The sequence below is a fragment of the Vulpes lagopus genome, chromosome 2 (genome assembly GCF_018345385.1).
Source record: "Vulpes lagopus strain Blue_001 chromosome 2, ASM1834538v1, whole genome shotgun sequence".
Taxonomy (NCBI): Eukaryota; Metazoa; Chordata; class Mammalia; order Carnivora; family Canidae; genus Vulpes; species Vulpes lagopus.
This window is the reverse complement of record NC_054825.1, coordinates 98,980,022-98,998,367: the sequence shown is the minus strand read 5'-3', so window position 1 is coordinate 98,998,367 and position 18,346 is coordinate 98,980,022. Positions and strand designations below refer to the sequence as shown.

Sequence of the window (18,346 nt, the reverse complement as noted above, 5' to 3'; positions counted from 1 at the left end):
AAAAATTCACCCATTTAGCCTCACGTGAGGATAATAGAGTTATTAAGCATCTCTCAGCTAAGCCATGAAGCAATTTCATATTAATTTTAGAAAACCAACTACATATTATTTGAGTCTGCTACTGATATTATTATGATAATGACTGAAATTGACTCACAGGGTGGCTCATAATCTTTTCAGAATAAAGGATGGTTCCAAACCTCAATGGCATAGAAGAGATATAAATTTATTCATAATTTAGTACATAATGTGCCCAATTATCTGACCTGAGGACAGCACCTTGGGCAGTCTTACTACTATGATACTTAGTTGTCTTATTACCCCATGGACAAAAAAAATGACAAGAAAATCACTGCCAACCTGTGACACACAAAAGCTCCTAATCCATTCCTATCTCCCTAGGCCATACCTAATGTTCCCTTTGTTCCAGCATTATCCCATACCGCAGTGCACAAGTGTGTGACCAAGGCTCCCCCAGTATGGACTGCTTCCAGTAGCTGTTCTCTCTCTCCCTCCCCCTTCGTCAAGCTTCCAATGCTGTGTCAATGAGCAATCCCTTCTCTAAGACCCTCTCCTCTGCTCTCCAACTTCTTCCCACAAAATAAAGTTTCTTCCCTAATTTACAGTGTATAAATTAAGTCTTGCAAGTTGTATTTCTCTAACAGAACCACTGCTCTGGTTGATTTTTGACCACTCATTAGTTCTTATCCCTAATTTGAGGGACTTTTCTGGTCCTGCTAATCTTCTTTCTTTGTATACGTGGATTCGGTTCCTGGGGCTCACAAGTGCCTGTAGGGCTTAGTGTGATGGGTGCGGCATCCAGGAAATAAATCTGAGCAGCTATGGGAAAAGGTTCAGAAGACATATCTACACAAAATCAAGTTTTGTGAAAAAGCTTATCTATTGCTTTTACATTATTTTCCAATTTCTTGCCACTTGGATGTCACTCTTGTTCATTTAAAAACCCTTCTGAGGAGGATGGCAGAGTAGGAGGGCCCTACATTCACCTCATCCTATTGATACAACTAGATAACAGCTCCATCAGTGTAAATGACCCAGAAAATGACCCAAAGACTAACCAAACACAGTTAAATGTAGAGAGGAGGCCACATGGAAGAGGGTAGGGAGGGCTGAGACAAAGTTGGCAGAAAACAGACCTACAGAATTGACCCCAGTAGTGAGAGTCACCACAGGTGCCGAAAGGGCAGGAAAACAGACTCTCACAAGAGGAAGCCTACACAGGGAAGATTAATCCCCATAACATCTGGCTTTCAAAACCACAGGGATCAAATTCTACAATTTCTTACAATCAGTGGGACTTAGGGGCACCTGAGTGGCTCAGTGATTGAGCATCTTCCTTTGGTTCATGGTGTGATCCTGGGATCCTGGGATCAAGTCCTGCATCAGGCTCCCTGTAGGGAGCCTGCTTCTCCCTCTGCCTACATCTCTGCATGTCTCTGTGTCTCTCATGAATATATAAATAAAATCTTTAATAAAAATAAAAAACAATCAGTGGGGCTTAAAACCTAGAACTTTAAAAATAGTAGGTTTGTGGGAGAACCAGGAGCACAAGAGGAAACTGAGCCCCTGCACTTTAAGCAACAGTGCAACACATAACCCCACAGAGATAGAGCATGGAAGCAGGAATTTAAGAATATCTGGCTGGGGTATATGGAACAGAGATTTCTTTACTTATCTCAGAGCATGGGCTAATGGGGCAAGGACCATTGGGAGACTTCTCCAGGAACACAGGAGCTGGTGGCACACATCATTTCCTACCCCCCCTTCCTCCCAATAACCACACAAACACCTGTGGGAATAAGCCCTGAGCCAACATTTGCTGTCTAACTTGCTATGTGCCCTGCTCGCATGTTGTCCTGTGGAGCCACACCACTGTAGAGAGCATTGCTAACACCACACATCCTGCCACCACACATCCTGCAGAGCCAACCCAGATGCAGCTCCTCTCCCACTACTACAGATGTTGCTAGCTCTGTGCACCCCACCCCCACACTCTCCTGAAGGTGTTAAATCTCTGTTAAACACCTAGTCTGACTTAAGCCTGAGGTGGCCTCAGATTGGCCCACTAACACCACAGGAACCAAACACTACCCACAACAGGCAAAGGGAGCCATTGCAGATGACCAGACTAATGGTAAACAGAGCTCAGCCACAACAGCAGGGTGCATACAGCACACATAGGAGATACCCCTGAAGCTCCAGGTGCTGGTGACATTGAACTGCAGGACACTACAGGACATCTTCTTCATAAGGCCACTATTTTCACTAGCAGAAGACATAGCTGACTTTCCTGACACATAGAAACACACACAGAGAGTTAGACAAAATGAGGAGACATAGGAATATGTCCCAAATGAAAGAACTGGACAAAAACCATAGCAAGAGATCTAAACAAAACAGAGATAAGTGATGTCTGATAAAGAAATGAAAGTAATAGTCATAAAGATACTCACTGAACTTGAGAGAAGAGTGGAGGACCTCAGAGAGACCCTTAACGAAGATATAAAAAACATAGAAAAGAACCAGAGATGAAGAACTCAATAACTAAAATTTAAAAACACTGGATGAAATAGTAGTAGACTAGAGGAAGTAGAAGAATGAATCAGTGACCTGGAGTAATTGCTTAATGGAAAGCAATCAAGCTGAAGAAGAGAGAGAAAAAATAATAACAAAAAAATGAAAACCAACTTAGGGAACTCAGTAACACCATCAAGTGTAATAACATTTACATTATAGGGATCTTACAAGGAGAAGAGAGACAAACAGGGCCAAAAAAAAATATTTAAAGAATAGCTGAAAACTTCCAAAATGTAGGGGAGGAAACAAAAATCCAGATCTAGGAGGCACAGAGAATCTCCCAAAAAAAAATCAACCAAAGGAGGTTCCCATCAAGACACATAGTAATTAAAACAGCAAAGTGTAGCAATAGGAGAGACTTTTAAAAGCAGCAAGAGAAAACAGTTACATATAAGAGAAATCCCATAAGGCTATGAGCTGATTTTTCAGCAGGCACTTGCAAGCCAGAAGGAAGTGACATGATATATTCAAAGTATTAAATGACAAAAACCTGCATCCAAGAATATTCTATCCAGTAAAGGCTGGATCATTCAGAATAGGAGAAATGAAGAGTTTCCCAGATAAACAAAAGCTAACAGAGCTCATGATCTAAAAATGTTAAAGGGGACTCCTTTAGTGGAAAGGAAAAACCATAAGTACAAGTAAGAAAAACAGGAAACACAAAAGTAGTAAAAATAAGCATATCTATAAAAATCAGTCAAGGAATTCACAAAATAAAAAGATGTAAACTATGGCATACTATACCTAAAATGTAGGTGAAGAGGTGAGAGGGTTGAGTGGGTGAGAGGAGTGAAGAATGGGTTCAAACTTAAGTGAGCATAACTTGACTGCTATATACATAAGATATCAAATAAAAACTTAATAGTAACCACAGACCAAAGACCAGTAATAGATATGCAAAAGTAAAGAGAAAGGAATCCAACTATGTCACCAAAGAATGCCAGCAAACCTGGCTGGGAGAAGAGATCAAGAGAAGAAAAGGAACAGAGAAGAACAACAAAACAACCATAAAACAAGTAACAAAATGTCAATATGTACATACTTATCAATAATTACTTTGAATGTAAATGGACTGAACACTCCAATCAAAAGACATAGGGTGATGAAAGGGATTTAAAAAACAGGACCCGACTGTATCTTGTCTACAAGAGACTCATCTCAGACCTGAAAGCAAACAGATGGAAGATCACTTATCATGCAAATGGAAGCAAAAAGAAATATGGGTAGCAATAATTATATCAGACAAAATAGACTTTAAAACAAAGGCTGTGGGTACCTGGTGACTCAGTCGGTTAAGCATCTGCATTCAGCTCAGGTCATGATCTCAGGATCTGGGATCAAGTCCCACAGCAGGCTCCCTGCTCTGCTGGGAGCCTGCTTCTCCCTCTCCCTCTGTCCCTTCCCCCACTTGGGTACACTCTCTCTCCCTGTCAAATAAACAAACAAACAAACAAAAAAGACTGTAACAAGAGATAAAGAAGGACATTATATAATCATAAGGAGAATAATCCAACAAGAAGATATATCAATTGTAAATATTTATGTACCCAACATGGGAGCACCCAAATATACAAAGCAGTTAATAAATATAACAGAAGTAATCTATAGTAATACAATAATAGTAGGGGACTCTAACACCCCACTTCCATCAACGGATAGATCATCGAAACAGAAAATCAACAAGGAAGCAATGGATTTGAATGACACATTGGAGCAGATGGATCTACCAGATACATTCAGAACATTCCATCCTAAAATAGCAGGAAACATATTCTTTTCAAGTGCACATGGAACATTCTTCAGAATAGATCATATATTAGGCCACAGAACAAGTCTCAACAAATTCAGAAAGACTGAAGTTATGTCATAGAAAAGTTATCTTTTCTGACCACAATGCTATGAAAATAGAAATCAACCACAAGAAAAAAATCTGGAAAGAATATAAATACATGGAGGTTAAAGAACATGCTTCTAAACAATGAATGGGTCACCCAAGATATCAAAAAAGTAAATTAAAAAAATACATCAAGACAAATGAAAATGAAAACACAACAGTCCAAAACCTTTGGGATGCAGTAAAAGCTGTTCCAGGTGGGAAGTTGATAGCAATACAGGCTATCCTCAAGAAGCAAAAAAATCACAAATGAACAATCTAACCTTATACCTAAAGGAGCTAGAAAAAGAACAAACAAAACCAGTAGAAGGAAGGAAATGATAAGGTTAAAGCACAATAAATGAAATAGAAATTTTAAAAAAAGAAGAAGAATAGATCAATGAAACTGGGTACTGGTTCTTTGAAAAGACTAACAATTGATAAAACTTTAGCCAGAGTCATCAAAAAGAGAGAGAGAGAGAGAGGACTCAAACAAAATCAGAAATGAAAGGAGAAATAACAACCAACACCACAGAAATACAGAGGATTATAAGAGAATATTAGGAAAATGAAGTGCCGATAAATTGGACAACCTAGAAAAAATGGATAAATTCTTAAAAACATATAACCTCCCAAAACTGAATCAGGAAGAAATGAAAATTTTGAACAGACCAATTACCAGCGGTGAAATTGAATCATTAATCAAAAAACTCCCAGCAAACAAAAGTCCAGAACCAGATGGCTTCACAGGTGAACTCTACTTAACATTTAAAGAAGAGCTAATACCTGTTCTTAAACTATTCCAAAAAATAGAAGAACAAGGAAAACTTCCAAATTCATTCTTCAGGCCAGCATTATCCTGATACCAAAACCAAATAAATAGACTAGAGACAGAGAGAGAGAGAGAACTACAGGTCAATATCTCTGATGGACATAAATGTAAAAATCCTCAACAAAAATTAGCAACCAGGGGTACCTGGGTGGCTTAGTCAGTTGAGCATCTGCCTTCAGCTCAGGTCACAATCCCAGGGTCCTGGGATCAAGCCCCATCAGGCTCCCTGCTCAGTGAGGAGTCTGCTCTTCCCTCTCCCTCTGCCTCTACCCCTGCCCATGCTCCCTCTCTCTCTCGAATGGATAAATAAAATCTTTTATTAAAAAAATATTAGCAAACCAAATCCAACAATACATTTAAAAAATCATTCATTATGATCAAGTGGGATTTATTTCTGGGAAGCAAGGGTGGTTCAATATTTGCAAAGAAAATGAAAACACTAATTTGAAAAGATATACACACCACCTATGTTTATTACAGCATTATTTACAACAGCTAAGATAAGGAAGCAACTCAAACATCCATCAACAGATGAATGGATAAAGATGTGGAGTGTGTAAAGGAATACTATTCAGCCACAAAAAAGAATGAGATTTTTGTCATTTGCAACCACATGCATGGACTTAGAGGGTGTGATGCTCAGTGATAGAAGTCAGACAGAGAGGGATCCCTGGGTGGCGCAGCGGTTTGGCGCCTGCCTTTGGCCCAGGGCGCGATCCTGGAGACCCTGGATCGAATCCCACATCAGGCTCCCGGTGCATGGAGCCTGCTTCTCCCTCTGCCTATGTCTCTGCCTCTCTCTCTCTCTGTGTGTGTAACTGTCATAAATAAATAAAAATTTAAAAAAAGAAGTCAGACAGAGATAGACAAATACCATATGATTTCACTTATATGTGGAATCTAAAAAACAAAACAAACAAGCAAACAATCAAAAACCAGACTGTTAAATACAGAGAACAAACTGATTGTTGCCAGAGGGGCAGTGGGTGGAGGGATAGATGAAATAGGTAAAAGAGATTAAGAAGTACAAATCTCCAGTTATAAAATAAATGAAGATGAGAAGTACAGCACAGCAAATATAGTCAATAATTTTGTAACAACATTGCATGTGATAGATGGTAACCACACTTACTGTGGTGAACATTTGAGTAATTATAGAATTGTCAAATAATTGTGCTGTATATTTGAAACTATTCTAACATTGTGTGTCAACTACACTTCAATAATAATTTTTTAAAAGCACACAATATATATATGTATAGGAACAGTACTATAAAGAAATGTACCAAAATATATTGGTAACGTTTTTTGATTGGTAGTAATGGAGGTGACTTTTTAATTGCACAGAGAATTATTAACCAAAATAGATAAAATGAGATGAGGATGAAGGCTGAAGTGGCAATTGGAATAAAAATTTCTTCCTGGGTGTCCCATGAAAACTCTGCAGGAAAGCTAATTCCAACTCTGGTCAAGTAGAAAAGGAGCCTGGGAAGGAGGGCAGAAGGCACCATGGACAAGAAACAGTTATACTTAAAGATACATGGCAAGCTTAGACAAATCTAATCTCCCAAGTGACTGAAGGTTTGGCTAGATATTAGACGCTGGTAACGTGATTTGGCTGATCCAAGGAGCCTTTGTATTCTTCACCTTGTCTAAAGTGGACAGCACTTGTCCACCAGAGGAGGGACCTAATCAAGTCTGCATGTCACTGTATCTCCTCTGTGGTGTTGAAAAGATTAGATCAGTGCAAAGGGAGATGGAAGAAAGGGAGAACAGCCAGGAGGTGATTGCATCAGCCTACATTTATTTTTGGATGAAGCTTTGGCAAGGACATTTTCAAGCCTAATGTTGAAATGCCTTACAATCATTACATCAGTTTAGAATATATGCCATAAGTTGAATTTAGACAGATGAGCCCTCTACCCTCAAGTGACAAGATATTATACTTCCCTGTTGTCAGCAGGAAGCCAGATCCAAATGATGAGGAATGCAGCCTTCATACTCAGAAAAGAGGTTCAGAAATATGTTTCTGATATTAACCAAATTAATGTTGTCAAGTGGTATTTAGAGAATTGGCTGAAGAATGTGCATTCATGCATCCTAGGCTCTACTTCAGAATTATCCTTGAAAAGCCAGAACCTCAGAGGGATGTCTATTTGGACCCCATTGCTTTGACTCTGCTATAAAAGTGCTTTTATAAAAGTGCTATAAAAGTGAACAATGGTTTACATTAGGCCACTGAACTGTTTCATGGGTTTTGAAATTTGTCAAGATTTCCTGTAGTGAACAGGTATGCTGTTACTGAGCAACTTGTCTGCTCCACCTTGTGGTCTTAGTGGATTGTGTGACTCCTGCTGATCTGCTTGGAAGAGCCAAGTCAAACGGTGGTGTACCTTGCATAAGTGCACAGCACCAGTGGCATATGCGTGATACTCTTTCACATCCTCTCATGCCTTCCCTCTTTTAATATTTCTTTTTTTTTAAATATTTCTTTATTGCCATTTACTGTCTTCTCTTTTTTTTAACATTGGATGAGAAATAAATCTGAAACTTTGGATGGAAGTCAGAAGTTACTCTCTGAGATCGAGACCTTCGGTAATCTGCAAAGATTATGGGAAAGGCTAGCAGGGTGGGGACTTGCTTTTAGTTTATAATCCTGCCATGGTATAGAAGCTATTCAGTTACTGGGGAGGATGTTTCAGAACACGTGCAGAGTTAAAAGGAAGGCAACTTTGGTTTGTTAAAGCCACTGGAGAGAGACAGGGTGAAATGGGGCACAGTGTTAGAATCTGCGGGCTTCCTAAAACCAGCCCACTGCTGGGGCAAGGGGCTCCAAAGAGGTCAATCAACTGCACAGGCTGATGGAATTTGGTACAGCGGAGGAGAATGAGATGAGGTTGTAGGATGAATCAAATGGGAGGACTGGGGTACTGGTAAAAAGGAGTGGTCATCTATCCATCCATTCATTCACTTATTCTACAAATAATTGTTGAGCATTTTCATTGTGAGGTCCCAAATAGCGCTAGGGACGACTCTGTGAACTTCGCAAATCTTCTGAGGGAGGGAGTCATTAAATACTTAATTACACATATAATTTATTATTTGCCATTCTGTTAAGTGCTGTGAAGGAGAAGCCTTGGTTGCTATGGAGAATAACTGAAAGACAGCAGTGTGGTCAGATTGGTCAGGTTCTGTGGAAAATTAGAGGGAAAATGGGTTAGGGAGACTAATTTTAAATTGCAAATATGAAAGGAGGGACAGGATTGCTAGTTAGGTGAATACACTGCCCACTAGGGGACTTTTTTCCTTGGCTCTGATCCCTCCTTCTTCTGCCTTGCCCAGCAACCTCCTGCTGTGCTCAGGTCAGGCCTGCACTGAGGGTGTGATACAGGTCCTGGGGAGAAACACTCCCAGGAGGAGCTCCAGTTAAAAGGAGATCAAGGGCTCTATGTTTCAGAAGAAAGGGCTTCCCAAATGGGAGTCTACTCACTTTAGTCTGTGCTACACAGCGTGCCGAGGACATCCTTAGCCTCTTCTTGACAAGCCACGAAAGTTGCTCAGCATGGAGGTTTAGGATTTGAAATCAGCCATTAATCCAATCTTTCCTGGACAGAAAAGAGAGAAAAATTAATTCTAAAAACTTAATTGTGGATCTGGCTTTGTTTCCCTGCAGAGATGCTTACAGGAAGGTGAAACATGATTTGATTTCTTTCTAAAGTGAAACCTGTGGGGATTATATATATTGCTAACATTTCCCTGCCATCTTTTTTTTTTTTTTTTTTTTTTTTTTTTTAACAAAGCAGGCCTCTGTGGAGACTTTGTTGCTATCAGGAATGTGTAAACTGGACATCATGGCTTCCTTCTCACAGAACAATGCCACTAGAAGTAATGAAGCAGCAGCATTTTTTTTTTTTTTAAGCAGCAGAATTTTTATTGAGTTTTCTTTGGGCCGAGGTAAGGGCCAGTCACCTTGGAAGAGAAAGCAGGGATCTAGCGGCAACACACAAGCTATGTAGGTCACATTCTCTCTCCAGCTTGTCCTTTGTTAGTTGGAGATCTTTTTACAGTTAATGAAAATATTAGAAATCACTGAATTCTTGTTTTAATCCTTAAAGACACTTACTATTTAGGCTATACCATTTTTTATATTCCACTTATTTTCATGGTGAACTTCCTGTCCCAAATGTAGTCAAAACGATGTACTTGCATAACAAACACATTCCAAGTATTGCTGGGAACTCAGTGATTCTGCTTCCTGCCTCTGCCTTCTTTGTGCACACTGAGGTTCAAGTTTGGGGTTTCCTGTTGCCTCTGCAGCCAGGAAGGAATGCACAAACATAATATTCGGTTTCTTAAGGCTGGAGATTGGGATGTGAAAATTGAGAACCCAGTAAACTAGACTCTTTAAGCATACTTTCAGTTGTCTTTGACTTAATTAAGAAATTAATTTTAATATTAAAATTAGAGTCACTTTTCTTTTAAGAATTGGAATATCACAAATGGAGCTATAATTTCTTTTCTCCATGATCTCTAATCTTTTTTTTTAATATTTTATTTATTCATGATAGACACAGAGAGAGAGAGAAGGAGAGAGAGGCAGAGACACAGGCAGAGGGAGAAGCAGGCTCCATGCAGGGAGCCCAACGTGGGACTTGATCCCTGATCTCCAGGATCACATCCTGGGCCAAAGGCAGGTGCTAAACCGCTGCGCCACCCAGGGATCCCCTATGATCTGTAATCTTGACCCTCTTCTTCCAGTCCAGAGGTAATTATTTGATAAGTTCATTGAGTATCCTTCAGACCATTAAAAAAAAAGTATTTTGGGTGAGTGCCTGGGTCACTCAGTCAGTTAAATGTCCAACTCCTGATTTTGGCTCAGGTCATGATCTCAGGGTCATGTGGGGCTCTGCGCTCAGCGGGGAGTCTGCTTTTCCCTCTCTCTCTGCCCTTACCAAACCCCATTCCCCCTCCCCTCAAATAAATAAATAAGTCTTTAAAAATATTTTTTCCGGGGCATCTGGGTGGCTCAATGGTTGAGCATCTGCTTTTGGCTCAGGTCATGATCCCAGAGACCTGGAATAAAGCCTTGTGTTGGGCTCCAGGCTTAGCTGGGAGTCTGCTTCTCCCTCTCCTTCTGCCCCTCCCCTTGACTTGTGCACTCTCTCTCTCAAATAAATAAATAAAATCTTTAAAAAAAAAAAAAAGGAGTGAATGGAATTAGTTTATGGCTCACTGAATATTACTTATGTGTATGTATATATATGTGTGTGTGTATATATATATCTTCTACATATATACATCTTAAATACATATCCTATATATATAATGTGTTTTATACACACACACACACACACACACACACACACAAATATATGGGGATTTTTCAGAATTACATCAGAATGATATATATATATGAATTACACTAGGATTAGCAAATCTCCCAAAGGTTTGGCATCTCAGTTTTTCTAACTGTAGCTCCTCCCCACCCAATGAAAAGACTCAATTTCTTTCAGTGGACACTTGGGCTGCTTCTACAATTTAGCTATGTAAATAATGCTGCAATAGACATAGGAGTACATATATCCTTTCAATTAGTGTTTTTATAAATACCCAGTAATACAATTACTGGATCACAGGATAGTTCTATTTTTACTTTTTTGAGGAACATCTGTACTGCTCCCACAGTGGCTGTACCAATTTACATTTCCACCAACAGTGCAAGAGAATTTCCTTTTCTCCACATCCTTGCCAACACTAGTTGTTTCTTATATTTTTTATTTAAACCATTCTGACAGTGTGAGGACATCTTATTGTAGTTTTGATTTGCATTTCCCTGATGATGAGTGACGTTGAGTATCTTTTCACATGTCTGTTAGCCATCTGGATCTCTTCTTTGGAGAAATGTCTGTTATGTCTTCTCTCCATTTTCTAGATTATTCTTTTTTGTGTGTTGAGTTGCATAAGTTCTTTATATATTTAGGATACTGACATTTCATTGAATATGGCATTTGCAAATATCTTCCCCCATTCAGTAGCTTGCTTTTTTGTTTTAATAGCTTCCTTCACTGTGCAGGAGTTTATTTGGTGTAGCTCCAAAAGTTTATTTTTGCTTTTGTTTCTCTTGCCTGCAGAGACATTCATAAATATGTAGCTAACGCGAATGTCCAAGAGATTACTACCTATGTTTTCTTTTAGGAGTTTCATGGGTTCAAGCCTCATAGTTAGGTATTTTATTACATTTGGGATTTTTGTGTATACTGTAAGAAAGTAGTCCAGCTTCATTCCTTTCCATGTAGCTGTCCAGTTTTCCCAATACCATTTAATTAAGTTGTGTGGGGTTTTTTAAATTATATGTTTAAAAAAAGCATAATTGGGATTACACTATAATTTTATATCCTATCTTCTTCACTAAATATTACTATTTCCCCAAGTATTCTTTAAAAATATTAAAAAGCTGTACAATATTCCATCATAAAGTTGTAATTTAACCTGCTATTCTCCTATATTTGGACATTTAGTTACTTTTTTCCTATCAGTCACTATTATAAATCTATTAGAATTCTGATTGTTTCCTTAAGATAAATTTCTGGAAGGGAAACAAACCGGGTTAAGGCAAATAAAAATTTTAAGGATTCTGGTATATAAGTGCATAAAAAGTAGCACCGATTTACATTCCCAGCAATAATTTATTATAACAGTTTCATGGCACTAGGGTCACAGCTTAACCAGTCCCTTCTCAAAATTCTCTTTATCACTTTGAAGATGCCTGTATTTTAATATTGATCACATAAATAATAACAATAGTAACATTAGCTATCATTTTTTTGAGGATTTGATATAAACAGACACAATATAAGCACTTTACTAACATTATTACAGCCTACCCTTACAACATCTCTGTAAGGATGCAGAGCTCTGGCTAGCCCAAGGACCCACGTGTAGTAAGTGATAAACTGACTTCAAACTCATAAGTCCATCTTATTCTAAATCCATGCTTTCCTATCTCTCTCTCTCTCTCTCTCTCTCATGAATAAATAAATAAAATCTTAAAAAAAAAAAAAAAAAAACGGTTTAGCGCTGCCTTCAGCCCAGGGCGTGATCCTGGAGACCCAGGATCGAGTCCCACGTCGGGCTCCCTTCATGGAGCCTGCTTCTCCCTCTGGCTGTGTCTCTGCCTCTCTGTGTCTCATGAATAAATAAATAAAATCTTTAAATAATAAATAAGTAAATAAATCCAGCTTTCATCCTGGGGTCTGCAAATGTTTATCAAGTATGAAATTAATGAATTTAAATATTTATTTACGTATAAATGGTGTACAAGTACTACTATTCAGATTAGGTATATTACCAAATATATACAAAAATATAAATAAAGCAAGATGAGATTAAGATGAATAAAAATCAAAATATTTTCTTCCTGAACCTCTCATAAATAATTTTGTACACTCCCTGTAGTCATCAGAGCACTTTAGGAAGCACCACCCTAACCTTCTACACTTGTTTTCAGGTCTACGACTTGAATATAAGCTGCACCAGGGCACACCCTGTGTCTGTGTCCAGTGTCTACTACAGGGCACATCCTGTGTCCAGTGTCTACAACAATGTTGGGCACAAAGAAGGCATTCATGAAATATATGTAGAATACTAATAAATGAATGAACAATTTGGCTACAAAGTTGTACGTTTGAAGGCAAAACCTAGAAATCAATTATATTTGTATCCCTAGAATGAGGTACCTTTCCTAGGACATGATGAACACCTCCATAAATGTCCTCTGAGTAGATATCTATTCAATATTTGTGGAATAAATGAATGGATGGAATAAATAAAACAACAGAATGGAAAGGCTTCTTCCCCTTTGTTCACATCTCTAAGGTTAACATATCACACATAAAAATATCTCATTGAACTTATTTACTTATTTCTAATAACATCTTACTAGCACTAAACCATGGCCCCTCAGAAGAAGTATAAATGGAATTTCACTCACCTCTTATAAAAATAGAAAATAATAGACCTCATATTTTTAAAATTAACCCTGGCTAGAGGTCAACCTAGAACAGAGAGATGAGCTTTAGAAGAAGTTGGAGAGGACAGGAGATAGTTAACCAAGGTATAGTGGGGAGGAGAGGCCATGAATTGTTCATCCACATCTTGTCAGATAAGGATAAAAGTACAAAACATTTATAAAATGCTTCCCTTAAGGAACCAAAATAATGAATCTTAATCCTTGTTACAATGAAGGTCCATTACTATTTAATTTATAATTTTTCTGGATTTTTTTAGGCAAATATCTTAGCTAACAAGTTTGCAATTATTTCTTAACTCATCCTGCCTTTACAAGCTTGCCAGGGCCCAAGCAACAGGCAGTCTTGATCTTGAGGTTTTACAGATTAGATAGATAAAGTTTTATACATGGGAAATTACATCAATCAACTATAATTTCAGTATCTTTATTCTGTGACCTTGCTGATATGTCACTTAAGTTCACTCAGAAAGCATTAAGATGTTTTGTCTTGCCTTTTTCCTTCAGTTGTGACTGTAATGATTAACTCATTTCTATAATTACTTAAAAATGTAGAACTTTTCTCTGAAGCTCTTTAAGCAACTGTCAGTCCCTCTTTGCTTATTTCCATTCCTACAGTGGAGATTATCACCTCACCAGAATGTAAACTCCATGAGGGCATTATTATTATTATTATTATTATTATTATTATTTATAGCCACCGGGTAGTAAATACTTATCATGCTAGGTCTGTATTAAGCATGATTCAAATACAATGTTATTTGATCCCGAGAACTATGTGCAGCTGTTACTCTCTCTCTCTGTCTCTCATGAATGAATAAATAAAATCTTTAAAAAAAAAAAAAGGAAAACACTGATTAAATCTTACAGCTGTATTTTTGACTCATCCCCTCCTCTCTCAGTCTCTTTATTCTGGCTCCCTCTACCCAGCCACCTTATGGTCTGCTTTCATTCCTTACATTGGCCTTCAGGAGCCTCAATCTAAATTAGTTCTTGTGTTATTTGATTTCATGACACGCAGTACTTATCCTTAACCATTATTTATATGATTATTTATTTCATACCCACTTCCCCTGCTAGACTATGAGATCCATAGGAGGCAGGAAAATGCTTGTTTTTTTCACCACTGTGTGACTGGGTTTCGGTTAAATACTAAAAAAAAGGAATGAAGGACTGAATGAAATGGCACAGCCAAAATCAAAACCAAGGCTGTCTGACTCCAAAGCCCATGCTTCTAGTCACACCTCTGTTGTCGCATATATATCTCGTTAAATGTTGAAACGATCATTTTTCTCTAAACTGAATTATTTTCTCACTCTCAATATTGCTGTCTGCTATCCAGCAGTCATAATAATGAGTTGCATTTCCATAAGTTATGTCAAGTTCAAAGAATATAACTTTAATAAATTCGTAATTAAACTTTCCAACTACATTTTGGAAGGTGCATTCTGCTTTCTACAAGTTCATAAATATTGTACAGGTCAAGTCCAACCAATCCAGCCAATTTATAAGCTAATAGTTTAGTTCAATATAAAGTTCTATGAAGTTGTTTTAAATCTATTTACATTAGCCAGATAACTTCTCAGACTGAATGCAAGGAAAATCACAGGCAAATTAATTAACTTCAGGCGGTATTTTAAGTGCTAGCAGTTTCTCAGCATTCATATTGAATACAGCCTCATGGGAGGTACTGGGTTTGACTGTCAAGACTGATAATGAGGGGGATCCCTGGGTGGCGCAGCGGTTTGGCGCCTGCCTTTGGCCCTGGGCGTGATCCTGGAGACCCGGGATCGAGTCCCACATCGGGCTCCCGGTGCATGGAGCCTGCTTCTCCCTCTGCCTGTGTCTCTGCCTCTCTCTCTCTCTCTCTGTGACTATCATAAATTAAAAAAAAAATTTAAGACTGATAATGAATGCAGATTTGAAAACATGCCACATATGGATTAGTTTTTGTGAGAGAAATGGTGGAAACAGAAATCTCCATTGACAACCAGGTGGGATACTTTATTTGTGATTATCATATATATATATGTATGTATGATATATATATGTATGAAAAATATATGTGTATGATATATATATATATCTTTTCACATGTTAAAGATTTAGAACTCTTCCCAAATGAGATTTCTTCACTCTACCTATTATAAAACACTTGGTAAATAAACTATTGTAAAGCGAAAAAGATTTCAAGATGTAATATTTTAGCTGCTATGCAGAGAAGTGTGCTTCAAACTTTAAAAAGCTGTTTACTCAAACAGGCTTCTCGGAAATATTTCCCTTGCAAGAGACTTGAGACATAGTTTATCCCATCTTCCAAAAAATCAATTCTTTAGCACCAGAGAACTGCCATGAAGAGACTTAATTCCTCTGGGACCTCATTTCAGTACTCAACAGTTCTACATCAGCCTACTGAAGGAGCAAGCAATGTTAAGATAATTTTTCCATTACCTATCTCTTAGTATTACCTCTTCTATTACTTATCAATGCTTTCTAGACAGTGCTTCCATACACAGTTTCATCTCCCTAATGTCATAAACTTAAATACATAGAAATATTTTACTATTGCTTTTAAGGAAATGCCAGCCTACCCATTTGCCTTCACGAACAGGAGTCTAAGAAAAAGTCTAAGTCTTCTCTACCCAGATAGCATGATTTTAAAATCATGAACCAAAAATGGATGTAAAATACTTGGCTAGGGGCACCTGGGTGGCTCAGTAGTTGAGCATCTGCCTTTGGCTCAAGGCGTGATCCCAGGGTCCTGCGATTGAGTCCCACATCAAGCTCCCCACAGGGAGCCTGCTTCTCCTTCTGCCTATGTTTCTGACCCTCTCTCTGGCTCTCATGATAAATAAATAAAATCTTAAAAAATAAAAAATAAATAAAGTACTTAGCTAATTATTGGGGCACCTGGGTGGCTCAGTTGATTAAGCATCCAACTCTTGGTTTCAGCTCAGGTCATGACCTCAGGGTCCTGGGATGAGCCCTGTGTTGTATCAGGCTCAGCACTCAGCAAGGAGCCTACTTGCCTTTCTCCCTCTGCCTCTTCCTCCACTTGTGTTCTCTCCCTCAAATAAATAAAAATCCTTAAAATAAAATCTGAAAACTTGGTTAATTACTATCAAAAAAATTTAAGAGCCAATATGGCCAAAACCATAATCATTGTTTTGGGCAGCTATTCCCTAAAATTCTAATTGTCAATTCTAGGTTATTCTATCCAGTAAGTCAACTCATTCCATTACTTGGGAGTACATCATGCGAGTAGATACTGCCAGTGGGTCCATGGGCATGTAGCTCAGGCCCATATTTAGAGGATCCAGGGAAGCTTTCAAGAGCTATCATGGGGATGCCTGGGTGGCTCAGCAGTTAAGCATCTGCCATCGGCTCAGGGTGTGATCCTGGAGTCCTAAGATCGAGTCCCACATTGGGCTTCCTGCATGGAGCCTGCTTCTCCTTCTGCCTATGTCTCTGCCTCTCTCTCTATGTCTCTGTGTCTCTCATGAATAAATAAATAATCTTAAAAAAAAAAAGAGCTATCATGTTCTGTGTTTTCAGAACTGGGCTTTCTGAAAGAGAATTATTTAAAATATTTAAAATTTCAAAAGCACAGCTTTGCATATAAATAACAAATCCTTGGGATTCACAGCACAAAAATTATTCCTTTAAATTGTAGAGAACAGTCCATGCTGGAGAATCATTTTCCCACCCAAAAGAGGATGTGTGGCTCCAGTACCTGGAAAAAGGAGACATGACCAGTGCCTAGGTATTACCTGCCCTCTTGGGACCTAACACCTGAAATAAGCAAGGAGAATAATAAAAACTCCAGCTAACTCCCTAGCTTCCCACGCTGTTGCCCCTGGAGATGGATGGCTGCTGGAGAGCCCTACAGGCAGGAGCACAGCTTCTGGGAAATGAGTAACAATGTTTGAATGACATGCCCATGGGGCCTGCAGGCAGCTCTGCCTCCTATATTCTCTTTTTGTGTGTGTGTGTGTGTGTGTGTGTGATTTTATTTATTTGAGAGAGTACCAGCAGGGGTAGGGACAGAGAGAGAGGGAGGGAGATGCAGACTCCCCACTGAGTAGGGAGTCCAACACGGGGCTCCATCCCGGGACCCCAGGATCACTACTTGAGCTGAAACCACCCAGGTGCCCCCAGAATTCACTTCTCAAGCAGGGAAGAGAAACCATAGCCTGGTTCCCCATTTGTCCCAAGGAAAGCAAAAAGGTAGACGTAGAGAAGACTCTAGACATAGAGGGGGTTGAGGTGGGAATAAGAAATATGCCACACTGATGGACCTTCAGAAGCCAGAGAGAAGCAAAGGACTTCAGCAGAGACTGAGATCCAAGTCAAGGGATGGTGGGGAGGGTGGTCTTCAGCCCAAAGTGCCAAGATCCTCAAAACCACACCCACTCCCACCTGCAGAAACTTTGTTCACCTCAGAGAGAGAGTGAGGAAAACAATTGGAGTAAGTTCCTCTGAAGTGACAAGATGGTATTTTTCTTCTAAAGGGAGGAAACAGTGTCTCCTGAGTTAAGCCAAGTTGTTACAAAAAGTTTCATTTTTACCAGCCTAGGTGACAACACACTACTTTATGCTCACCACCTATGTAGTATCTGTACTTTAGGCACTCACCTGAGAGAGCCATCGATCCTCTGCTAAGTACCAAAAACTTAAAAATTTAAATATAAATTTTAAAAAATATCCTCATGTGAGCAAGAAAGTAATAGAAACAGGTTAACTAGATATTGCTCAGGTTCTCTACATTAGAGTGGCAGTAAGTATTTCACCAGAGAAGTAACTTCTTAAGGCACAGGTGAATGTGCTTCAGCTTTACGGATAAATGTGATGAGAAAGCTTCCCACGGAGAAAGGTTCTGCACTGAAGACACCCTCCGTTGTGTGTCATCAGAACACTTCGTATCTGTTTGGAAGGTTGTGGCCCGAAGTGTGGAGGGCTGGGGGTGAGTTCTGAGGATATGAGTGGTTAGGCTAACTTCTGCAAAGACTGCCTATTC

At 38.9% G+C, this 18,346-nt stretch overlaps 1 protein-coding gene across 10 annotated transcripts in view; it reads right to left on the bottom strand.

The window, feature by feature from the left end:
• CCDC170 (coiled-coil domain containing 170) overlaps positions 1-18,346 on the bottom strand; it is a 103,027-nt gene that overhangs the window by 73,836 nt on the left and 10,845 nt on the right. For all 10 annotated transcript variants that reach the window (XM_041743516.1, XM_041743519.1, XM_041743515.1 and 7 more), the window contains exon 2: positions 8,794-8,908. In XM_041743516.1, coding sequence (XP_041599450.1) covers positions 8,794-8,826 — 33 coding nt within the window. In that variant the 5' untranslated portion in view covers positions 8,827-8,908. The remainder of the gene's footprint in view (positions 1-8,793; positions 8,909-18,346) is intronic.